Genomic DNA, 26,380 nt, shown 5'->3' with positions numbered 1-26,380 from the left:
AAGGCACAGAAGAGAGGTGTATGACAACCTATAGCTGGGACGTACAGTGGTAACATTATGTGTAGAGATGAGCAAAGCAGCCGGAAATTCCTTTTGCGAGCTTCACCAATTTTGGGTCAAATTCGTTAATATTTGCAAATCAAATCTTAACAAATTTCAATAAAACAGCCAATCTATAGTAGTTACAGTACTGGGACTATTACAGAAGGGCGAATTTGTTAACACATTGGAAAATCCCTATTTAAAAAAATGTCAATCAGTTAGTCAGTCATCTAATCTAATAAAACCCAACTTGTATAACACAGTAGGAGTGGAGTGCGAGCACTGACTATGTAAGGCGCACGCTCCATTCACTGATCCCAGTAAATTGGTATAACTCAAAAGGAGTTTACAGTGCCCAGTGAGTGAATAATATGGGCTGTGTCTTCACTGGTCCCAGTGAATTCCTATGGTCACCCAGTTACTTGGTAAACTGGACAGTTGGTTGGCAGATACAACAAACAATCCCCCACAATCAGCCCTCCTATCCTCTTCTCTCTGTCCCTATATCCCTCTGTTAGTCTCCCCCTGCTTTGCTGTAACTGCCTGCTGCCATCCTGCTCTCTCCTCCACACACAGCTGACTGGTCACATCTGTTACCGAACCTCCTTATATAGAGGGGGAGGAGTTGACATCACAGAGGGGCCTGCAGCTGATTGGACGGGCGCTAGGGATTATGGTCAATCCCTTTCTCCCGCCCAGTGACACTCCAGACAGCATGTGCGGCTGCCATTTTGCAAATATCCTTAACAAATTGGCAGGAATTTGCTTCACAGAGCGAAGCGAATTGACAGCCTGATTTGCAGTGAATTTCGATTGGCCAGATTCACTTTGCTCATGTCTAATTGTGTGCATCCAGCCGTACATACTACTAGCACTAAAGCAAGCAAAGTTGACCCCATATTAGCACTGCCCAGACCACCATTATAGTATATACAGTCCTAATTAGAAACAACTAAAGAAGTTGTAGGACAGACAATGTCAGCCATTGCTGGATATAGAACAATAGATAGATATATCGATAGACAGATTATAGATAGGAGATAGATAGATCAATAAATAAATAGATGATAGATAGATAATGGATAGATCAATAAATAGATGATAGAAGATAGATAGATAGATAGAAAAGGGATAGATAGATAGATAGATAGATAGATAGGAGATAGATAGATAGATAGATAGATAGATAGATAGATAGATAGATAGATAGGAGATAGATAGATAGATAGATAATAGATAGATAGATAGGAGATAGATAGATAGATAGATAGATAGATAGATAGATAGATAGATAGATAGATAGATAGGAGATAGATAGATAGATAGATAATAGATAGATAGATAGATAGATAGATAGAGATAATAGATAGATAGATAGATAGATAGATAGATAGATAGATAGTACAGTATAAGGCTAGGTTCACACCACGTAAGTTTCCGGCCGTAGCACGCTCCGTGAACCGGAGATTTACGTAGTTTGCGTACAATGGAAAGTATAGGATCTACGGCTGCACAGTTCACACTTCGTACGAACTTACGCCCAGATCGTATGCAGCGCCATAAAAAAAGAACCAGACCATTGTTTCGGGATGTAAATGCTGTAACTTACACCTGTAGCGTAACATGCTAATATATGTAATATATGTAACATGATAATATGGGGTGGGGACATAAGGGATGTGAGCAATGCATTGGTTTCATTGGTTTTCATTTATCACCATGTATGTATGATGCCATTTGCTGTACAGTGAAACCTTGGACTACGAGCAGAATTCATTCCGGGAAGGTGCTTTTAATCCAAATCACTTGTATTTGAAAGCAAATTTTCCCATAGAAAACAACTGAAACGTAGACATAGTTCCACAACCCCAAAATAAGGTAGGTAAGGTGTTCTGTATCAATAAAGAAGACTGTATCATTAAAGAAGGGGTTAATCCGTTAACTCTCCCTCCACACACAACTCCCCAGGTGGCTACAAACCTGCTGGTGCTGGTACCTGCTGCTACTAGTGCCTGCTGCCTGGAACCGCTTGTTTGTTTACTGAGTTTTCTTTTGTTTTTTTTTGTTTTTTTTTAATCATTAACTTTGCCTTTGTAATGGAAATAGACTTAGGGCCCTATTCCACGGGACGATTATCGTTCGCATAATTTTTAACGATAAACGATCCAAACGTCCGCTATTGCGAAAGACCTGAAATCGTTCACCCATTTACATGGAACGATAATCGTTACTTATGATCGTTCTTGCAATCGTCTTGTCGTCGCTATTTGCGTTCGTCACTACTGCGAACGAACGGCCTCTTATTCAATGCGAACGTTTTGCGAACGAGCAACGATAAAAATAGGTCCAGGTCTTATTAAATGATCAACGATTTCTCCTTCGGTCATTAATCGTTAACTGCTATTCAAACGAACGATTATTGATTAGATTTAACGATAATCTGAACGATAATCGTCTCGTGGAATAGGGCCCTTAGACATATTTTACAAATCTAAAGTTGATTAGAAAAAAAAAATCCCCTTTAACTGTAATTTTGTCATACACACTAATTCTGACTACATGTTCTTTATTTCCCTATTAATCTATTTAATTTCTTTGAACATAAATAAATAAAATTAAAAAAAATATATATATTTTTTTTTCATGGACAGATGTTCTTTAAAAAGATCAGCAGATGACAGAACAAACATCAGCAACTTGTTCTATTACATGGAACTATCTCTAGGCTATGTGCTTTACTATTATACCTTAATAACTCTATGTAAGCTGAAGGAAGGATTCATCATCATACAAGCTAGAGAGACGTGACCATTAGTGATCGGGAGGCGATCGTTACCAAGGCAGGAATTATTAGGAATTGCTTTGATCCGGGTAAGCACACGCAGGTTACCCTCTCTCCGCAGAACAGGATTCTCATCTCGGAGCTTCCTTCTCCTAGTGCCCGGTGCACCGCCTCCCCACTGCTTTCTAACCTTGACTATATTCTAAGTTCATTTCTTCCACTTTCAGTCTGGGAGTAACCTTGTGGAGGTGGCAAGGGGAGGAAAAGAGAAAAAAAAAATGGCTTCAATTGTCTCTTACGTCTCATTAAGCTCGGCACGACTTCCAGCAATTTTTAGCAGGAGATAAAATCAGCAATAGAAGTTTTTAAAAGAGATCTAGATTTGTGGAGCCGAAGATTGAGGAGGGAGAAGAGCCGAAGATTGAGGAGGGGAAAAGAGCCCAGAGATGTCTGATGTGCGTGTGCTCGCCATTAAATAATCTCTCAAAGAGAAAGGAAAAAAAAAAGACAATGGCGGTTTATTGTGTATCCGTGTTATCTGGGATAAAGTGACAAAGCCGCTTCATAGATATCTGATGGGAAGAATAACACCGGAAGATTTTTTTCAATTGTTTTAATGTATATTATATGGCCCCGGTGACCCGTGCTGAATGGACCAGGCAGTTTAGAGAGATACGAGTGTTACAGTAAAAATGAATGTATAAATGGAGTAACAGTAAAGGATTTAAAGGGAAATTGTGTTGTTTTTTTTTTTTTTTTTTTAATGAAATTATCCACTTATTTTTACATTCATTCTCCCTGCTGGAAAGCTGGATTATAATAGATGTAAAGGAGGCATTAAAGGGGTACTCCAGCGAGAAAAAAAAAATCTTTCAAATCAACTGGTTTCAGAAGGTTATATAGATTTGCAATTTACTTCTTTAAACATAGCAAATCTTCCAGTACTTATCAGCTGCAGTATGTCCTGCAGGAAGTGGTGTATTCTTTCCAGTCTCACAGAGTGCTCTCTGCTGCCACCTCTGTCCATGTTAGGAACTATCCAGAGCAGGAGAGGATTTCTTTGGGAATTTGCTACTACTCTGGGACAGAGGTGGCAGCAGAGAGCCCTGTACCACACTGTAAAGAAAACAACCTTTTCCTTTAACTACCTGTGTGATATCCAAAACTAAAGCAAAATTAAGGATATCTTCTAATGGTTGACCATCTTGTGTTTTCCTACCTGCACCAAAATGTCATTTCTGGCAGTGAAGTAAATGAGTTGCAGAGCGTTGCCGAGATTTGTAAGGTAACTCAAACTGCAAAATCCAGGGGAAAAAAACATTTGTTATCAGACCTCAAACTGCACATAAATCCATTTATTTTTTCCTGGAAAATGTAAAAATGTAACCAAAATGGTATGACATGAACTTGTGACTCATGTGAGTTAGAGACACCAACATGGAATTTTTTCCCCTATGTCCCATATCTGCCATCAAAGATATCTGCCCCCTCCCCCAAAATAACACAATCAGAAGGTCACTCAAGCTTTTTAGGTTTACAACGAATGCAAAAAGTGTTTTGTTTTTGTTTTTTTGTATTTTTTGCTGCATTGTTTATCCTATTTTATTCTGGTTTCACATTTGCTGACATCTAGGGTCCAGTCTACCTTTCAGCGATCACACATCTATTTGTTTTGCCATGCAAAAAAAACAGTCACTTGCCAGGCACATATATCACTGAAAGAAGCAAATGGCTACACAAATGACACTCACGCCTTGTAATACGCTTTCTAAACTATCTTCAATCTACAAGATGAGTGCTCATTGATAAGGCCCATCCAATATGGCCCTGAGGATAATAGAAGCCTTTTGTACTGCCTGACCAAGATAAGCAGCTTTCACACTGAAATTTGTAGAAACCAGCACCACCCCCTTTTTAGTTCCACATTCTGTTGACATGCGTAGTGCTCTACGCCACAGTACCATGACGCATATAGAGCGCGGGAGTAAACCAGAAGCATGGACAGCAAGGCTGTGGAGTCGGTAAGCCGCAGCTCCGACTCCAACTCAGACTCCTGAATTTTATCAGGACCGACTCAGACTCCTGCTCCTTCATAAATGGCCAGTAATATACCAGGGAGTTTTTTATCACACTGGCTCAGCAGCTTCTCCCTAATGTCCTACATGATCCCGGGGCGACTTCTGAAACATATAAAGCAGTTTCTCCTGTGTGTGCAGTGGATGCAGCCAGTCTCTAGCCTCAGAACTAGACAAGATGGATCAGGTGATCTTTTTCTGCTGACAGTCTTCTATGTTTCTAACTTAATATTCACCATACACACAGAAACACTGCTAACAATGCCAGATACCTGTGATATAGAGGTCAGCCATAGTGATATACAAGGGGTCACACATAGTAATATAGAGGTCACACATAGTGATATAGAAGGTCACTGTGGGGGCACGCAATAGCACACGCACACACACACAGCCTGCTGCAGCTATAACATACACACACCCACACAGCCTGCTGCAGCCATAGCACACACACAGCCTGCTGCAGCCATAGCACACACACACAGCTTGCTGCAGCCATAGCACACACACACAGCCTGCTGCAGCCATAGCACACACACACAGCCTGCTGCAGCCATAGCACACACACACACAGCCTTCTGTAGTCATAGCACACATACACACAGCCTGCTGTAGTCATAGCACACACACACACACACACACACACAGCTGCAGCCATAGAACACTGAAGAAAAACACACAATCTTCTCCCAGAGAGTGAAAACACCACACTGAGGACAGAGGTTACAGCTACACTACTTATGTCTTCTTCTCCTCCTCTATATTACACAGGATATCTCCATATTACACTGTTGCTCATATAAAGTCATCCAGCATCCAGGAAGAGAACAGCACAGATCTCCCCCACACACAATGGACTCTTCCAGCTCAGAAACAAACTGCCAAATAGTGACCGACAACTTTTCCATGACCACCCTTATGTAATAGGGCCAGTGTCCTATTAGAATGTTGCTCACAATATATATTCATGAGCCAAACTTGTAAAATTCATATCAAAATTCAGTTCTACATTTTTCAAAGATTTTTTTAAAGCTGGAGTCGGAGTCGGTACATTTTTTTCCGACTCCAGCCAAAGCTAGCTCCGACTCCAACTCCGGCTCCAGCCAAAGCTAGCTCCGACTCCTACTCCAGCCAAAGCTAGCTCCGACTCCGACTCCAGCCAAAACTAGCTCCGACTCTGACTCCACAGCCCTGACATTGGACAAGGGCTGCACACACATCGCTAACGTTTCCTGTGCAGCCCTTGCTAAACGATTATTGAGCCATGTAATAGGCTTAGTAAACAAGCAGATCGGCGCTTGTTTACAGTATTGATTAGGCCTTTATTGTCCCATGTAATAGGACCCTTATGGTGCGTTTACACGGAACGATTATCGTTCGAATTTTCACAATAACGATCGCATTTGAGCGATAATCGGCTCGTATAAACACAGCAAACGATCAAGCGACGAGCGAGAAATCGTTCATTGTGATCTTTCAACATGTTCTCAAATCGTCGTTGGGCGTTCACTGAAAATTCTCAGATCGCTTTGTCTAAACAGTCTTTCACCGATTCACCCTATGTGTGAGATGAGCTTAAGTGATCTTAATAACGATTGCAGTAACAATTTTTCTAACGATTTATTCGTCTAAATTCGCTGATTGTTATAAAAACCAAATCATTGCTTCAAAATCATTAAACGATCGATTGGGCGAATTATCGCTTTGTGTAAATGGACCATTAGTGTGTAAATGGCACCTGATGAGATTTGTAAAGGCGTGTCAATTTTCCAAGTACTGCTGATTCTACCTAAATAAATCCGCAGGTAAAAACTGCAATTTTTACATCCTGCATAGTCTGATTGGGCAGATAACCGGACTGTGTAATAAAACCTTAAAGGACAACTCCAGCAATAATCTTTATTTCGGCAATTAAAACACATTACATATAACTTTAGCCCTGCCCCTCTCTACTACCTTGCCAGATGACTCACAGCTTGCGCCGCTACCGATTGGCTGAGCAAGCTGTAAGCAATCTGATCCAATGAATACAGAACCTTTCTTGCAAAAAAAAAAAAAAAACAGTGTTCCCCCAGTCCCAAGGTTCTGAGTGGTATTACATTTCACCTTCATTCACTTCAATGAAACCGAGGACAAGAGTGGTGCTGTATCTGAAAGAAAGCAACCTTGTTTATCTAAGCCCGGATAACTCCTTCACAGTAGAGAAAGTATACAAACTAATGCAGAGGAAAACCAGGTAGATATTTGTTAGATTCCATTTTTGAAAACAACTTAGAACACAAATCCGCCACCCCAGCAGACTGTATAGTCTATTGATCCTGTTTTCTATGGTACCGGCTTATATAAATTTCATCATGAAATTCTATACAGACAGAACACCTTTAGTCTTTGTTCCAAACAGCTCGGAGATTTTATCTTCTAAACTGTGTCAGTAAATTATAAAGTTAGTTTTCTAAACTTTTTTTTTTTATAAAAAGTCCAGGAAGAAGTGGTTCATATGACATGTAACTGACATTCCGACAACTGAAATCATAGAATTTTAAAATTCAGCTAATTTCCCATTATTTCAATAACAGTCAGAGCCATTGAACAAACATAGATTGTTTTTTTAATAATTCTTTTATTTAAGAAAAAGAGACACAAACATTCAATTTAAATGTCAAACAGGCAATAAAATGTACTGTCATCTCACGGCAATTCATCTAGGAAATGCTGTATTGTTTTTTGTTAAGTTTTTTTTTTTACTTTTAATAAAATTTCATCAAGGAGAAACTAGATAATCAATGACATTGGTACTTCTATTAAGCCTTACCTCCTCATAAACAAGAATTCCCAAAAAGTGCTCAACAATACTAGAAAACAATACCAGAACTAGAGATCACTAATATACGGACGGACTTCTTTTTTTTCTTTATACAATATTTGACTAGTGACTGTTATAGGAAACCAAGGTTAATCAATAATAATGTTACCGATTGGCAATAGCGAAAAAAAAAAAAAAACATCTTTAAAAAGTTTTGGCTAATTTTTGTCAGTCTAAAATATATAGAAGCCATTCTACTCTTCCACAAGACCTATTTCCGTTGTTCATAATCCAGCCACATCGTAGAGTCTATATTACGACTTTAAGACCTGTTCTATTGATTACAGCTCACTATAGGGTTCTACTGTATGTTGGTACTTGTTTGGACCAGAAGAACCAGACTAGTCTTACAGGGGTAATATAGGTGATAAAATGTGGTGGCATTGAGGTCAACTGAAACTGGTCTCAGACTCATTCTACATGTTGAGTGGAGTTGTCAAACTGTTGGGTTCGTCAGCGGTCTCTGAACCCAAACACTCGACACTTGACTCCTGGCTTCTGGAGAGGTTAGATGCTGCCCTAGTGCTGCCAGGAAAACATGGATACAGCCTGTGTCTATGTTTCCAGAACTTCCTAGGGTGGCATCTAACCTCTCCAGGCACCAAATGCCAATTGTTCGGGTTCAGAGAAAGCTACCGACCCCAACAGTTTGGCAACTCTGCTCAACATTAATTGTAATTTTTCTATCATGTGGCAAGGATATCATAAAATTTTTTAACATTTTTGTGACAATTGTGGTGCTAAATTGAACTTTAAGTTCCTTACAGAGCGGCCTAGAACAGAGATAGCTAGAGCTTCCCACAAGGTCCGTAGATCCTGGCCTTTAAGTTTGGCTAAAGACATTGGATATTTGATAGTGGATCCCTTTGATTTCACCGGCATCGTCTATGGTGCTACCACAGTCTGCATTTCACCTTTCTGATTCAGTCTTCCTCCTAACTTATTATTTAAAAACTCATCTCAACCCCATCCCATCTAAACAACATGCATACTACTAAGTAGAGATGAGCCAACATACGATAAGTTGGCTCATCTCTATGTTGGACTGATACTTATTTTAATCTGTGGGCATAAATCATCACAAAATACAAGCTGAACTCAACTTATATTTGAAAAATAAGGATTTTCTCTCTCTATACTCAATGGACACATTGTTTAGGATGTTCTTTATGAACATATTTTACATTCTGTCCTAAAAGTCTAAAGGGGAACCTGTCATCTAAAAATCATATTACGATCTGCAGACACCATTACATAGCTCTTATGTCAATAATACACATGGTACCTTCAGCAGTGCTGTCTGTACTTCCATTAGGTCAGTTAAAGGTGAAATAGGTGGCCCAGAGCCCCTGAAGCACCACAGCCTTATTCCTTGTCCTTTCTTGATCATCTGCCACAGCTCGGTTTCCAGTGCAGAGCGCTATCTCCAAATCCAGGATACAGGTAGCAATGCAAGTGCTGTGAGTGTTTGAGGCCGCTGTCCACAGCAGGGAAACTCAGTGTTATTTTTACCCATGATGTATGCGAGATTAGGAGACCAGCACTGGAAGCCAAGCCCCCGTCAATCAAGGAGAGAAGAGGCATGCCAACCTGTTGCACTTCACTTTGATACTTGGCTGCAGACAAGCTTTGGAAGCACTGACAACTTCACTAAGGGTATGTTCACACTACAGAATAAGCAAGGAATTTCAAGTGGGGTTTGCGCCGCTGACTCAAGTACAATCTGCAACCGCCTAAAGAACAGACATGTCAATTCTTTGGGTGGATGGCAGAAATCGCATTCAGTCAATGGGACAGCCAGAATTTCGCAAACTCAACTTGAAATTCCTCACCAATAGAGATGATCGAACAGCGCCGATGTTCAGGTTCGTACAAGTCGAACCATCGGTATTTGACTCCCGCAGTCTTTCCATTCCGTGGGGAAGGTGGAGACAGCCCAAGTCCCGCCTTGAAAACAGGAATACAGCCTGGGCTATAGGTTGTATTCCTGTTTTCCTGGGCAGGACTCGAGCTGTCTTTACCTTCCCCAGGGAATGGAAAGACTGCTGGAGTCAAATACCGATAGTTCGAGTTCGTACGAACCTGAACATCAGCACTGTTCAATCATTTCTACTCACCGATTCTGTACAGTGAACTTACTCTTAAGGTACCTTGTGTCATCAGAGGTAACCGTGTGTGCAGATCGTCACATGATCTGCAGCTGACAGATTCCCTTTGATGTCATTCCTTTTGAATACGTAATTCTAAATATTCTCTCTAGACTAATAAAACAGTATATAAAACATGCTAACAGCGCCTATCGCCTACACCATATACAAACATGGAACATCACAAGATATAATGCAAACTGGCAAACCTGTTTCTAGAGCCAAACATCAGGCATCAGTCTGAACCTCACACAACCTCATCTGGATTTAGGTTTCCATCTTTCATCAAAAGAAAATCAAAGAAAAAAAAATCCCCATAATGTTTCCTTTCTTAATATCTATGTTTGCAAAAAAAAAAGTAAAAAAATCTAAAAATATCTATGTTTGCAAAAAAAGTTTGTAAATGTCGTCCCTTGTTGTCTGTGTGGATATGGACCACAACGAAACTTGTGAAAGGACCAATTTTGTAGTTTTTCAGAGATGTGTAAAAGAGTAAAGCCTTAGTTTATGGGAGGGATTAGTCTATAGACTCACTAGAAGCCCACTATTATGTATACAGTAAGGAACACAGATATACACATACATGTACATATGATATGACTTCATAGTACAATGTGGTAAAACTTCATATACTGGATCACTCCAATGGACTGTACACCGTTTTGGCTATTCTTGCCACTCCTGACAAACCTAATAAAGTGTTACTATACCAAACCAAGGCAAAGCAGTGGGGTAAGTTGTCTTCTCTAAAAAAAAAAAAAAGCCCTGTTGTATCCATTGACCTAATGGAGGAAGATTCTGTGTATCAGGCTCCATTCATTAGCTAAAGCATAGAACCATTTTACGCCACTGGATGACTAACCTAGTACTCCATTATAACCAATGGATGACAGAAGCTCTTTTAAAGCGTTAGAAAAACATGGCCTCTTTCTTCCAGAGACAACAGGACGCTTATCTCCAGTTCAGGTGGGGTTTGCAATTAAGCTCCATTCCCTTTAATGGAACAAAATTGTAAAACCTGCACCCAAACTGGAGACAAGAGCGGTGCTGTCTCTGGAAGAAAGTGGCCATGTGTTTCTAATGCTGGATAACCCCTTTAAGATGGTTGGTCTTGTAACCATCACTAGTCTATGAACTGGAAGCCAATAGACCAAATCTTTCCATATCGTTAAAGTGGACTTATATTAAAAGGGAGTAACGGATCGGTTTCAATAACGGACAAAGTATTTTGATCCAACAGAGGTTACACTGGTTTCTATGGTGTCGTCACCTTGATTCACACGGACGCATTTATTTCTCTTTTTTGAAATGACACATGACCTATACATCAATACATTTATACACATATCATTTAGATGTAAGATTTACTAGACTTCTCCTGGAGTGTCATTATATTCTTATTCATGTTCAAAAAAAGGAAAGCCGGCTAAATTATTGCGGACTATGACTATGCACCAGTTAGCAAATTAGTCGTCAATCCTCAAGGAGAACAACAATCTATGATAGCAACGCTAACAGTCCAGCAATGTAAAGCGGAGGATGCAACTAATAGTTTGGCAGAAAAACAATGAAATGCAACCGGTTTAGCTTTTTTTTTTTAATTTTTTTGGAAAATTGCTCTAAATGTTGTCAAATTCATTTCTAAGAAGGTCAACTCAGTCACTGAACGCTATTTGGGAGTGTTACAAATTGTTCGTAACGGCATCTCGGAGCTAAAGTGCTTTGAATTTGCTTTAATATTTTGGTGATTGAAAATCCCATTGTGAGCCTGATTTCAATTCCACAAGAACAGGCTACTAAAAGATTAACTCTAAACAAGGCATGGGCATAGTCTATCGCTTCGGCTAAGGTAGGAGTATATGTCCCAGTGAAGACGACCACAAGAACAGGCTGAAGGAGGAGAGTTAGGAAGTGTGAAGAAGACGTAGAGCAGTCAGTGATAAATGTATAATAGCTGGGGGTCTGATAGCTTGAACCCCCCCCCCAGTGACCACAAGAACAGGCTTCCCCAATCCTGAGTGGCGCACAATTACAGGAGTACATGGCCAAGTGGTAAGTCCTACTGATCACGAATAGAGCTGCTGCACACACAGATGGGGGACTTAGGGTCCTATTCCACGGGCCGATGGGGGCCCAATAAATAATGTAAACAACCGCCGATCTGCTAAATCGGCACTCATTTACTGGGCCTATTCCACAGCCTCATAATTGTTTAGCGAGGGCTGCAGGGATATCGTTACCAATGTCCTTGCAGCTCTTGTTTAAACACCATACATTACCTAAACATGTTGAAGGTCTTCTCCTGCTCTCCTTCTTCCTCACGGTCCCGTGCGCAGCAGCAGCTTTGGTGCGGCCTGTCTGAGCTGACAGACTGCTCAGCCAATCACTGGCCAGTGATTGGCTGAGCAGTCTGTCAGCTAAGACAGGCCGCACCGAAACTGCTGCTGCGCGCGGGACCGTGAGGCATGCTTAGGTAATGTATGGTGCTTGTGAAATTGGTCGGTTGCCCGCCGCGCATCGCTATTCCACGCATCGATGTGTGGTCGGTGCACGATGATTTTAGGTTTGAACCTAAATAAACGATCGGGCAGATTATCGCTCCGTGGAATAGGCCCCTTAGACTGCCATCCTCGTCCTTGCATTCAGACTCCCAAGTGATTATACATTTATACTCTATCTTGTGGACAGGATGATTTTTCTAATTCACACCTAGACAAAAAAGTTAGATAAATAAGCAAATTATGACCCAATCTTATTAATAGCTGCATTTAGAATTCTACTCATCTTTTATTTGATAGTGACCCCTGCTGGTTCAGTGTCTTTATAACACATTGCTGTCTTGTGTTCTGGGACATGCAGCTTTTGCACCAGACACGACACAGGTTGTAACATATTCCAATTTATAACACTTATCCCCTATCCACAGGGTACGAGATAAGTGGCTGATTATGGCTGGTCCAACTAATAGGACTAACTAGGTGAGACTTGGGAGCCAATTGTAAAGACTGTGATGATCCCAGTGGTCGGACTCCCCGGGACCAGACCTTATCCTGTGGACAGGGGATACATTTTTATATGTTGGAATACTCCTTTAATGTCCCAGAAGACAGAAAAGCAGATCTCATAGTGTTATAAGAACTCAGCCAAGCTGATGCAGTTATGGGGTATACTACATGCTGAAACTCAAGATAAGTAGAATATAATTAAGTTATCCCACAGGATGGGTGGTGTCTGATCAGTGAAGTGCCAATCATTGGGATCACCACTGATCACAAGAAAGAGGGGACCTTCTAAACAAAGTGAATGAAGCAGCATTGTGCATGTTGTTCACTTGTGGGACAAAGTAGCTTTATTCTTGTAACCAGCATGATGCCAGCAGTAGGATCCCCACTGGATCAGTACTAGAGCATGCTTGAGTCTGATTGTTGGACATTTGAGTACTGCTTGCTGATAAAGTTGGATGCATCTAAAGGCCGTATTACACGTAGCGATTATCATTCAAAGATTCGCTATAACGATCGTTTGCTAGCGATAACTAGCGATTCTTTAGCGAATGATTCTGAGGTTACTCCATTCACTGCTTACTGTTATGAACGATCGTTTTTACGTCGTTAATCGTTCCTCAGGACAGTCCACACAACATGTTGTATCGGCCAACAACTTACTACACAAACAAATATGCGAATGATCAGCGAACTGCCAACGACAATTTTTCAACATGTTGAAAGATCAAAATGAACTATTTTTCATTCGTCGTTTGATCATTGGGTGTTATTACACGGACAGATAATTGCTCATTTCGATCGTTTTAGCGAATTTTTAAACGATAATCGTTCCGTGTAATAGGGCCTTATCTTCTTTAGCCACTGGTATTGAAATGCCGAACGATTGGACTTGATCAAGTACTTATCACTTACACTGTGGACAGGTGATAAGTTTTAAATTTTAGGATAACCCCTTCTAAAGCTAATTATGGGCAAAGTTACTGCGGGTTACTAAAAGGGTCATTCAAGATTAGAAGAAAGGCATCGCCATTCATGAGAACAAAGCTCATCTGTAATACCAAGCACATGGGAAGATAATAGACCCTGCTTTATGATAGACCCTGCTTTCCCCCTAATCCTGGACAACCGTTCTAGATCTAGATGTAAAGTTGTATAAAATGGTCAAAAATGACCCTCTATTTTATTGTCTATCCTCTAAACTAGTACAACAAATCCCAGCATTCGTCACGCCTGCAATTGTGGCTGACATTTTTTTTTTTTTGCTTACTTTTGTAACATACATCATTCAAAGAACAGAATAAAAATATACATATATTTAAAACAAAAACCAAAAACCTAAAAAGATAAAATGCTGAAGCCTGACTCAAATAAAAGGAGAAAAATAATAGCAGAACCAGCAAATGCTTTATGGTGCATTCATTATATAATGCTGAACTATGCCATGAGTGACATATACACTCCATTTCATAGTTTATTTCTGTAACAGGTTTTTTAATTTACTTTTATGTCTATTTATTTTGTACAGGAGGCAGCTATGCCTATGTATAAATGCAGCAGACGATTACATCCTTCACAACAATTACATGAGATTCACATTTATATCACAGTAATGTAATGCCCTACTGCACATCTACATTTGATAGTGACAAGTAATAAGCACTACAATGTGCTCTGGATGACAAATAAAGATCACGCTTTTTGGCGGTGATGGGATCCCAAAAGAAATATTTCATCTTTAAAACATCAGGACAAGGACTCAGCCTTGTCGCTTTTCCCCGGATGCATCATGCACAATGAGGGGGGATGAGAACACGGTTACAAAGCACTCGTTTTTTGGGGGGGGATCTCACAATGACGGCAGGCCGGTAGATGCCTGTGCTGATGGAAAATGTCCATGGTAAAAATGCTAATTTCACCCAATACGTATACATCTTTATGTCTTCTTAGGTTTTATTTCTCTTGCAGCAATGCGGGGATGTTTATGCTCCATCCTATGGCCTGGCGATCGAAGCCGCAAGTGAAGAGATTGCACGTCGGGTGATCTTCGCTCCAAGCTGAGCAGCAGACCATTCTACGGTGGCCCTGAAAAGCCAATCAAAGAAGCAGGATCAGTATAATGGAAACCTGTGAAACAATGACGTAAAGGTCTCTAAACATGTTATAAAGCTCAATAAACACCAATCTGATAATTGGTGCGCGACTGTCCAAAATTTATAGAAGGTATTTTGATCTATTTAGTTTACAAGAGCGCAACCAGAGCATGCTCAAGTCTAATTGTTCAGCATTTGATTATCGGTGGCTGAAGAAGAGGGATGCAGCCCTAGAAAGTCCTTGAAAACATGGATACAGTCTATGGCTGCAGTTCAATCTGTACCAATCATGGTATATAGAAGTAGAAGTGGAGCAGATTGATATAGTTTTGTTAATTTATTCATTGAAATTCGGCTTAGTCAGAATTTAGGAGTCCAGTGGGCGGTCCTACAGCTATGTCTTTAGGATCATGCAAAGAAAGTTGTCACTTAGTTGGACCGCCCACTTGACTACTTAGCGCAGAATAAGCAGAGGTTTCAGAGAATAACAAATTATTTTGTAACTTCCCATAAAACGTATAACCAGATGCCTGCAGACTGGCCTATGTTCTCAATGTGACAGCTTGCCTCTCATTATAATAAGCTATTGTGTGAGTACTGCCGGGTGAACTTTTACTTAGGTAAATCCCACTCACCTGTCTATTGCTGCGAGGAAGACGAGCTAGTCTTACTCCAGACATATCAAATAACCGAACCTGCCGATTGTCATGTGGAAGGGCAATGATCCGCTGACCGACAGACACGCTAATCCTGAGGAAAGAAGATTTTAGAGTAAAAAAAAAAAATACAGTCCAAACACTTTACATAAAACAATCACTTCAAAATGGGAATTTTTATTGAACATAAAATACATAAATATCCAAACCATTTTCTGCGATTTTTATGTAAAAGATGAACTTTAGGTCCCCATACACCTTATGTCGGCTGTTGCTATAAGGTTTATGGGGCTCTCCTGACAGACCACCACCAGAGGATGTCAGTGGAGAAAGAGGGTTGATCATGACAGGAAATCAAAGTCCAACTACTTTGTTCTGGGAAAGATAATGGGTAGGGCGGGAGGCATAAATGGCTGAATGATCTTTCAGGGTGTATGGGGACGTTAAGGGGTACGCCACGTAATAAAATTTAACCCTGCTTAATTCCTACCTATAATCTAAGTTTATTAGTAATAGGCTTCTATCACATGAATTGGGCAGTTTGTCTGCTGTACATCCTAATTTACACCCTTGAGCTGCTAAAAATCCTCACTTCCCTCTGAGACCTAAGTCACATGATCTGTCTCTTCTGCTGCGAAGCAAGCTGTAACACCTCATCTGTAACCCAACCACCACTGACATCCCACCAATCAGTGAGCACCTCACCAAGGAGAGGGGAAACAAAAAAACAGTGACAGCCTTCTGAGCAGTACAGGGGAAAGGAGATATAGTTGTTTCATCTATCACTCTTTCTAATTTAATCTAGATAGATAGATAAATAAATAGTTAGATATTTTGTTTACAGTGTAAAGCAAAAGCAGTTTGAGCCAGTTATGGGCAGATACTACAAGATGAGGTGGATACTTGGCAGTTGCTTCTGAAGTGCAATGCATGCTGGGAGATGTAGTTTCTTGGATATAGACAGTCTTTTAGAAAAACTTGGAACTCAGGAACTATGGAAGCTGAAAAGATGGTAGATGGCTCAAAATACTTCAAGGGGACTTGGTAAATAAGACCAGCTGGGTTTGAGAGCATTTCATTTTTTAGATCTTGGGTGGAATACCCCTTTAAAATACAGGGGCCAAGTGTGAATGTCTGGCAAGCTCACTATGGACCAGCAATATATTTTTTTACAGTATGGTTCAAGACTTCTAACTTCTTCAGAACCTCCATTCTCGTGGCTGGTGGTGGTCCTGGCACTGGGGCACCCATTGATCGACCACTTATTCTTTAGTCTGCTGGTTGGCGATAGATGATTTAAGCAGCTTTCCACTAAATTATTATGACATAGAAATATGCGGACTCTTGGAATTCTTTAAACAGTGTAAAGTTGACGTTTAGGACATGAAAGTAAGTTTCCAAGGATAGGGACAGCTCGGGAGGAGTTCTGCACTTGAGGAGGTAAAGGTATAGGAAGACAAGAGTAGGTCAGAGGAGGGGAATAAAGGTTGGTAAGCTGATTACTAATGACAATGACATATTGGGGGCATAGGATTAAAGCAACATGAAAGTATGACAGTTTTGAACTTTTAGATGCATCATCCTTATTACTATAGTTAAAATTAAAAAAATGTTTAGAAAGCGTTTTTTTTCTTCTTACAACAACAAACAAATGAAAAAGGTTATAGCAAACAAAAAGCAGTCATCTCAAGCTGTAGTGATAAATGAAAGACCTGGTAATGGCAACGGCAGCACATTACGTTAATGTCTCAGCTCATTCACTTGTCCTATTTCACACTTGTGAATTCTTGGCTGGGAAGAGAATGAAGTGTATTCAAATTTTATTTATATAAAGCTGCAGACTGGATCCATGTTGCTTTCTCTTGCAGCACTGAAAAGTGATTACAGTTTGTCTGGAGCCAGTGAAGTGAGTATTGATGATTACAGAACAATATCATAATGTATTCCTACACCGTGGGATAAGGGCTGCTTAGCAGCTGCACAATGGCGGCATGCTGAATGACAAGTACTGACAATCCCTCAACGTTTACTTAAAAAGTTAGCGTGCCCCAGAATTTTTTTTCAATGTTCACACAACGTAAGGCTGGGTTCACACTACGTATATTTCAGTCAGTATTGTGGTCCTCACATTGCAACCAAAACCAGGAGTGGATTAAAAACACAGAAAGGCTCTGTTCACACAATGTTGAAATTGAGTGGATGGCCGCCATATAACAGTAAATAACGGCCATTATTTCAATATAACAGCCGTTGTTTTAAAATAACAGCAAATATTTGCCATTAAATGGCGGCCATCCACTCAATTTCAACATTGTGTGAACAGATCCTTTCTGTGTTTTTAATCCACTCCTGGTTTTGGTTGCAATATGAGGACCACAATACTGACTGAAATATACGTAGTGTGAACCCAGCTTAAAGGTAAAGGTAATATACGGCCGTATTTGGATAAATACGACCAGAAATCACATCAACGTGATCATTATTTCTGGACGTATTTATCCAAATACGGACATATTTTGCCCTTATTTTTACATTGTGTGAACATAGCCTTAAAGTGTATTTTACCATCCAAAAAAAAACGTTGCCATAAAATTTAATTCTTTAAAAAACTTCTCTGACAAGAGGTAACAACAATAATAATAATAATAATAATAATAATAATAATAATAATAATAATAATAATAATAATAATAATAATAATAACAACATTTCTTAATACCAGAAAGTGCCAGAGATGTCTAATTTACTTTTATTTAAAAAATCTCAAGTATTCCAGTACTTATCAGCTGCAGTAAGTGGTGTATTCTTTCCAGCCTGGAGAGCAGGAGAGGTTTTCTATGGAGATCTGCTACTGCTCTGGACAGTTCCTGTCATGGACAGAGGTGGCGGCAGAGAGCACTGTGTCAGACTGGAAATAAGCAGCTGATAAGTGCCGGAAGACATGAGATGTTTTATTAAAAGTAAATGACAAACCTCTGGCACTTGCTGGGACCAGTTGACTTGAAAGAAAAAAATTTGGGTGAACTATCCCTTTAAGCCCAATCCACTCCATACCTGTTTACTGCAGAATCTGTTCGGATGGTGGCGATGGGGGATCTCATATTCTTTAAATCCCAGACTTTCACAGTACGGTCATCACTTCCCGACACAACATTGTCCCCCACCGTGAACACAGCAGAGGTCACAGTGCTGAAACAAAATATACATTGTTAATTAAACTTTAGCATTAATGAAAAGTGTGTGTGCGCCTCCTTACACAGAACATTCAGCTTGCAGGAAGAGCTTTGCCAAGGTCTGCAACTAGAGGACTATGGCTGTATGTATGTGCAACTTGCATCCAATAAAAGTTATGGTGTTATTCTGCTGGGGGTAAATACTAGATGTTAAATAGACTTTCTACAAGCAAGCCAACAGACAGATCAGCTGATCACTGCATAGCTTTTTTTCTTAACCCTTAGAGGACCGGGCCAATTTCAATTTTTGCGTTTTCGTTTTTCCCTCCTTGTGTTTAAAAGGCCATAGCACTTGCATTTTTTTTCCCCTAGAAACCCACATGAGCCCTTATTTTTTGCGCCACTAACTGTACTTTGCAATGACAGGCTGAATTTTATCATAAAGTACACTGCAAAACCAGAAAAAAAATTTAATTTGCGGTGAAATTGAAAAAAAAAAAAAAAAAAAAGCATTTTGCAATGCGTTTTTACGCTGTTCGCCCTGGGGTAAAACTGACTTGTTATATATGTTCCTCAAGCTGTTACGATTACAACGATATGTAACATGTATAACTTATTTTATCTGATGGCTCCATTCCCAGGCTTATAGCGCTTTTATCCTTTGGTCTATGGGGCTGTGTCAGGTGTCATTATTTGCGCCATGATGTTTACTTTCCATCCGTACCTTGATTGCGCATATGCGTCTTTTAGATCGCTTTTTATTACAATTTTTCTGGATTTGATGCGACCAAAAATGCGCAATTTTGCACTTTGGGATTTTTTTGCGCTGACGCAGTTTACTGTGCGAGATCAGGAATGTGATTAATTTATAGTTCGGGCGATTACAAACATGTTTATTTATTTATTTTTATTTATAACATGGGAAAAGGGGGGGGGGTGATTCAAACTTTTATTAGGGGAGGGGGCTTTTTATTAATAACACTTTTTTTTTTTACTTTTAGGGCTCGTTCCCACTGAGCAAAAGCAGCTGAATTTCTGCGCTGAATCAGCGCTGAAATTTCAGCCGTTAAAATAGGTGCAGAGCTAATTTCCATTGTGTTGAATGGAAATTCTGCTCTGCAGTTCACACAGTGGAATTTCCGCACTGAACTAATCCGCTTTCCGCCAGAAGAATGAACATGTTCATTCTTCCGCTAGCGGAAGCCTATACAAATCAATGGGGCTCTGATTTTCTATTTCAGCGCGGATTCAGCGCGGATTCAGCGCGGAATACAAGCGTAATACAAGCGGAAATTACTCGCTGAATCAGCGCGGAAATGGGGAAAAGGGGGGGAGGAGGATTCTAGTATATGTTCTGGTATAGTCTAGTTTACTCACCAAATACTCGCTGAATTTCAGCGCTGAATGCATGCGGATTCAGCGCGGATTCCTCGAGTATTCCGCGCTGAATTTGTCAAGAGCTGATTACGAGCTGAACACTTTCCTAGCAGAATACGCAGGGATTCTGCTTACATTCTGCTTATATTCTGCTCGGAATTCAGCAACAGTTGTTTTCAGGCGGAAATATTTCCTTGCGTAATCCGCTCCTTTTGCTCTGTGTGAACGTAGCCTTACACTTATACTAGAAGCCCCCCTGGGGAACACTGATAAGTACAAGTATAAGTATAAGTACACTGATCTCTCATTGAGATCTATGCTGCATAGATCGATATGATAGGCACTTTAATTGCTTCTGGCTGCTGCAGCCGGAAGCAATCGAGTGCCGAGCCGGGATCAGCGCCATTCACCCCACTAGACACCAGGGATGGCTGTATTCAAGTAATCGGATGCAGCTGTCAACTTGGACAGCTGCATCCCATTACTTTATTAGCGGGCACAGCAATTGGACCGTGCCCGCTAATAGCCGCGGCTATTACGTCCAGGGTCGCCTAAGGGTTGAAGGGAACCAATCGGCACGATTGTGCTGATATGGTTTCCAGCAGCACAGTATATATCTACTGTGCAGCTAGCAGATCATACCAGCCTCGGCTGCAGCAGTGGCTTTACGAAGGGGAAAAAGAGGTTTTATTCCGGTGTGAGGCCGGGAGAAGGGTGGCAACTAGTCAGCTTGCAGTGAAGGAATGATTGACAGGCAGAGAGACCCATTAGTGGCCACTCTGCCTGCCAATCCCCACACTGCATGCTGACAGGCAGAGAGACCCATTATTGGCCTGTCAATCCCTGCACTGTGTGACTAGTCACAGGCAGCTGCCTGCCCAGATGACCAGTTCCACGGAGCGACAGCAGCAGATCGCTGCTATATAAGTTGTTTGTCTTTTAGCATGTTGAAAGACAAACGACTTCAACGATCGTTGCCTTCTATTCCACGGAACGATTATCAGCCGTAACGGCCGATAATTGTTCCGTGGAATAGGGCCTTAAGGTGTACGGGGACCTATATTGTGTGACACTCACATAAGAGCAGTCTCTAGCTACTGACTTCCATATTCCCTAATAGGATAGAAAAGCACAGGTTGTATGACAATGTCTTTAATACCTTTCAGAGTTAACAAATGTTTAAAAATATTAATTCTTCATTACGGGACTAGAATAACATTCCACTTACATTATGGATATTGAACTTTTAGAATTATGTACCATACACAGACAATTCTTTATAGATACACAGAAATCTTTGCCTCACATTCTAGGGGCTTCTGGGGACAAGGTGATGGAAAAACACTGGTTTAGCTATGTAGCTTGCAGATTAAACACCTCTCCAAACAGAAATGTGAATACGGTTTAAGATGCAATTTAGCCTACTTAGAACGGATAGGAAGAAAAAAAAAAAAAGAGGGAAAAAAAAGCAGCACATTTTCTGTACGAAAACCATCCCATTAATTCAGGTTTGTCAGCTTATCCTTCCAGTGCATTTGATTTCCTGACACATGCCTTAGCAGGGGTCATGCACATCTATTTCTGCGAATTTTGTAATTTTAATTTAAAATGTCAGTTGTTTCTGTCATTTCCCTGGGACTGCGGGAATTTGATTTCATGTTCCATTCAGTCTGCTGATTAGAGATTAGCACTATCCAGGTCACAAAGGCCCAATTTACGCAGGTCCTCTTAATTTAAATTGACATGAAATTAGGTTGTAATTAGGACCCGACCATACTGCATTAATGAGACAAAGTTGCTTAATGTAATTTCGGAGAGCAGCAACATCCACGTAAAATGATATGACACCTAAAGGCTCCCCCACCCCCCGTCTCCCTTTAACCCTATCTGTGTATACATTATAAAGGATTTGTTCGGACGCATGGTAAAAATAGCGGCTGTAATTATCTTATCATTCTTTACTTCTGCTGTGCCGAGGTTTCAATATACTAGAATGCTGCAGGATCTGTCACCTGCTTTACAGGGGGAATAGGAGAACCAATGACAGGAGGGAAAAGATAAAAAGAAAATGAATACTGGAAAATCTATTTGGATAAATATTTTCATAGGACTTTCTTAGCAATCCTTAAAGGAACAGGAACGTTGAAACAAGAAAGGTGAAAAAAGGGCAAAAAAGATTAAATATAATCATATATAAAACCTAATACTCATTGAAATGATTAGGTTATCTATGATACTACCAAGGATATACAGTAAGCATGGAGGAGTATGTGACCATGCCCACCCTTGGCATGTAGAAGGTCACATGCTCCTCCATGTCGGCCATCTTATGGTCAGACTCACCACAAAGCAGGGAGCCTGATTTTTGCTCTATGAGGTACACAGTGAGCTGCTTTCAGTAAGTTCAGTGAGTACAGTTAAGGCCCTATTACAAGGAACGATTATCGGCCGTATTCAGTCAATATCGGCTGTTACGGCCGATAATCGTCCTGTGTAATAGAAGGCAACGATCAGCCAACATGAACAATGTCGGCTGATCGTTGCTGTTGTTTGTCTTTCAACATGTTGAAAGACAAACAACAATGATAGCAGCGATCTGCTGCCGTCGCTCCGTGGAACAGGAGGCGCGGCAGCAGCAGACCAGCGCTACCCTCTATGGGCTGCCTGTACGATCACCCGGGACATAACCTGGACATTACCTCATCTAGCTGCACAGGGTCCCGGCATACTGCTCTCCTGCCCGGCCAATCAATGTGTTGCCCAGCCGCAGCCACTGACTGGCTGGGCGGGAGAGCAGTACGCTGGGCCCCCGTGCAGCGAGGACAGGTAATGTATACAGAGCGGGAGCCAGGCGGCAGCAGAAGGGGTTAAGGGGCCGGCAGAATTACATATACGCAGAGGTCATTCAGAAAGCTGCGAGTATGTAGTGACAGTGAACTGCCAGGACCTGACAGACTCGCAGCCAGATTTACGCTGCAAGTCTGTACGTGTGAACAGACCCTGAAGATAAGGTATTTTCACACTGAGGAATAAGTGAAGAATTGAAGAGGAAAGTTTTCTGCTTGAAATTTCCTCTCCTTCAGCTCTGGAGGAATAGGTGCAGAATTTGAGCGGAAAGGGTAAATTCAAACACTCAATCACATCTATGGAATTTCTCTAGCGGAATCCGCCCACAGAATTAACATGTCAATTTTTTGGGCAGAAAATGGATCCGCGGTGGAACATTCCGCGTGTAAATTCCGCCGTGTGAACAACAGACCGGAAACCTTATTGTACACAAAGGGACATTGCTTTGTATGTATTTTACAGGTGGAATTTCAAGCGGAATACCCATAAAATTAAGCACGGATTCCGCTTGAAATTTTTTTTGCCTATTCCTCAGTGTGAACATACCCTAACAAAGCAGAAAAAACAGAAGCATTCAGCAACATATTTTTATAGGCAAAATGCTGTCATGTTTCCGCTCAGGTCGGTGCTACTGTACAGGTGGTTGACAACAAAAAAATGTTATCCAAGTGGACACCATCAGAAATGTGTTCCAATCATTGCTGACAGATTCAGCTATAAGTGGGAAGTAATGGTGAGGTTAGCCTTTTTGTACTCTGAGCATGCCCAGAACGTTCTTGTATTTATTGGCCGTCTGGATATGTAGTGAGGGCAACATAAAGTATAGGAAAATGTGATACGCGTGGTCAGAACCAAATAGTTTCTTCCATCAGGGGGTTAAATTGACAGCACTAAATTGAGCTCAGTGTAGTGGGGTTTAACTAGCTATAAACCGCTTATAGGAGATTTACGTTAATAGAGCTGCGATCCATCTAAAGCATTATATGACATCATATCATATAACAAAATATCCAAACTGAATTTACATAAAATTTTAAGTGAACAAAAAAAAGAAAAAAAAAATGTAAATGAAATGATGAATTCTAGACTCTAATGAATGGGCTCAAATATGAATTCATCAAAATCAATTTTGCATTGGATTGCATTGGTTACTTGGCTCCTCAGTTGTGTCCAAGCCTACATAAGGGAGCTATTCTGATTTTCCCCTAAAATCCACAAATGCGCCCCCTTGGAGTAAAGTCAGAATATGTTGGCTGATGGCCTTAAGACTGTGCTGGAAAGACGTCACTGAGTGCTGATCCATATCTGCTCCAATGTGTCCCATCTTGTAAATGAGCTGGTGATGATCTCAATGCAATCAAGCATCTGTGGGATGAGATGGAGCGACGCCATTCATCGGCATATACTGTAGATGCGCTGCCTGGGGAGGCTGAGGCATTCAGCTGCATTCACTCTCCTGTGACCACCCCTGCCGTGCTGAGCATCACATGCTAGGTTATATAACCCAGAGAGAAAAATGCTTACAGGCGTACAGAGCTGGACTATGGCGTAATACTGCTCCACAAACAACTGTTACTTTATCTACAGGAGACTAAAAACCTTAAAGTGTCACTGTAGTTTCATTTTTTTTATTTTTATTTTTTGCAGAAATTAATAGTACAGGCGATTTTAGGAAACGTTGTAATTGGGTTGATTAGGCAAATATGCCATTACCTGCATTCAAAAAGCCTTTCCCCAGGCACCTCCCCCCCCCCTCCTCTCATTTACTGCTCATTATCAGGAAATCTCGACTAGTTTACATCAGTCGCGCCCTGTCTAATCGATGGAGAGGGGAGGGGGGAGGAGGGAGATTAGTCACCAGCAGAGAGCAGAGAACAAAGGATTACACAGTGGGAGCTGTGTGAAAGCCTATATTCAGAGGTCAGAGAGGTCAGTGCTGACTTCAGAGGAGATAGCCCGGTGATGTAGCTGTAAATTAACTCTTTGTTGTCCTGTTTCAGGGCCTCATCTCCCTCCCCCCCTCCCCTCTCCTTAGAGAACAATGAAGACAGGGGGGAGAGCTTCAAACTGCTTTTTCATAATAAAAACGCATTTTTTGGGCTAATAAATCCAATTACAAAGTTTCTTAAAATCGTCTGTACTAATGATTTCTGCAAAAAAAAAAAAAAAAAAAAAAAAGGTTTTTAGAATGTTTTTTTTTTATTTATTAATATTTTTTTTAACTGAATACTGTAAATGGAAAAACTACAAAAAAATTGTTAATATAACAATGCCAGATGGTGAAGATGGCAGAAGTGAATCGCACATATAACAGTGGCCTTTTCAGTCTAGTGGCCTAGACAGTCAAAACAGCAAACGTATTTGCTACTTGCTTGCATTGATACATGCCTTCATATAAGTATAGAAGCTACCAAGATACTAAATGATAATGTTGCAAACAAATTATGGCAGTGAAGATGGTTGATGAACAAGAACAAATATCATAAATGAATTCTAATAATCCCTAGGTTTATATCTGAACACTGACCCTTACACCAGACATCACTGACTACCTAATATCCCTAATGAAATTCATAACCTACAAAACAAGCCCCAAAAGCCACATTCACACACTGCTGTACAGTAGTGGTACTGAGTAATAGCAATGAAAACGCTGCAGTACTGCAATGAAACCACAACGTGTGTGAGCACAGCCTAAAGGCCCTATTAGATAGCTCAATTATTAGCCGAACAATGTGCTGTTGCTCTGTGTAATAAGCCCTGATGATAGAAGGGAACAGGCATAGAAACAATCCAGAAATACCTTATGTCGCCCTGCCTACATAATAACTGAGCTGTGTATAAGGCTGCTTCACTGAGCGCCAACCTACTAGATCAAAGACAAATGGGTGGACACTAAGACCCAGAGAGAAGTGCCAAGTTTGAACAGATCCTAAACAAAGGAGCGAAGCAACAAGATACCAAGATAAAAAGATTCTATAACAAATAATATATATTTCATCACTATCTTTGCACCAGCAAAAAAGTAAAAATGTCTGCAGAAAAAAGTAAAATAGAGAAGAAACTCCAAATAGTGTGAACTCCGACAGAGTGAAAAGCCAGGGCCCATAAGGGGGACCGGATTCAGGTCAGATTCACAAAATCTAGTTTTTGATGTACATTTTTTTGTTCCCTAAAAATATGAAAGACTTTTCTTATACATTATTCTGTCCTCTTCAAGGATCCACTTCTAAAACTGCACCGCATTGCCCTGTATGAACCTGCCTTACTTTGCTGCGTTCCTTCTCATTAGACAAGGAAAAAAAACCTATACGTAGGGCATG

The 26,380-nt window shown here is 40.6% G+C and overlaps 1 protein-coding gene across 3 annotated transcripts in view; it reads right to left on the bottom strand.

Annotated features, from left to right (window-relative positions):
- Positions 1-12,326: 12,326 nt before the first annotated feature.
- WDR37 (WD repeat domain 37) overlaps positions 12,327-26,380 on the bottom strand; it is a 110,028-nt gene continuing 95,974 nt past the window's right edge. For all 3 annotated transcript variants that reach the window (XM_069958925.1, XM_069958926.1, XM_069958927.1), the window contains 3 exons: positions 18,715-18,849; positions 15,640-15,754; positions 12,327-14,996 (listed from right to left, as the gene is read on the bottom strand). In XM_069958925.1, coding sequence (XP_069815026.1) covers positions 14,865-14,996; positions 15,640-15,754; positions 18,715-18,849 — 382 coding nt within the window. In that variant the 3' untranslated portion in view covers positions 12,327-14,864. The remainder of the gene's footprint in view (positions 14,997-15,639; positions 15,755-18,714; positions 18,850-26,380) is intronic.

Source organism: Dendropsophus ebraccatus, chromosome 2 (genome assembly GCF_027789765.1).
Source record: "Dendropsophus ebraccatus isolate aDenEbr1 chromosome 2, aDenEbr1.pat, whole genome shotgun sequence".
NCBI lineage: Eukaryota > Metazoa > Chordata > Amphibia > Anura > Hylidae > Dendropsophus > Dendropsophus ebraccatus.
The sequence above is the reverse complement of the archived record's forward strand: the minus strand, read 5'-3'. Positions and strand labels throughout refer to the sequence as shown.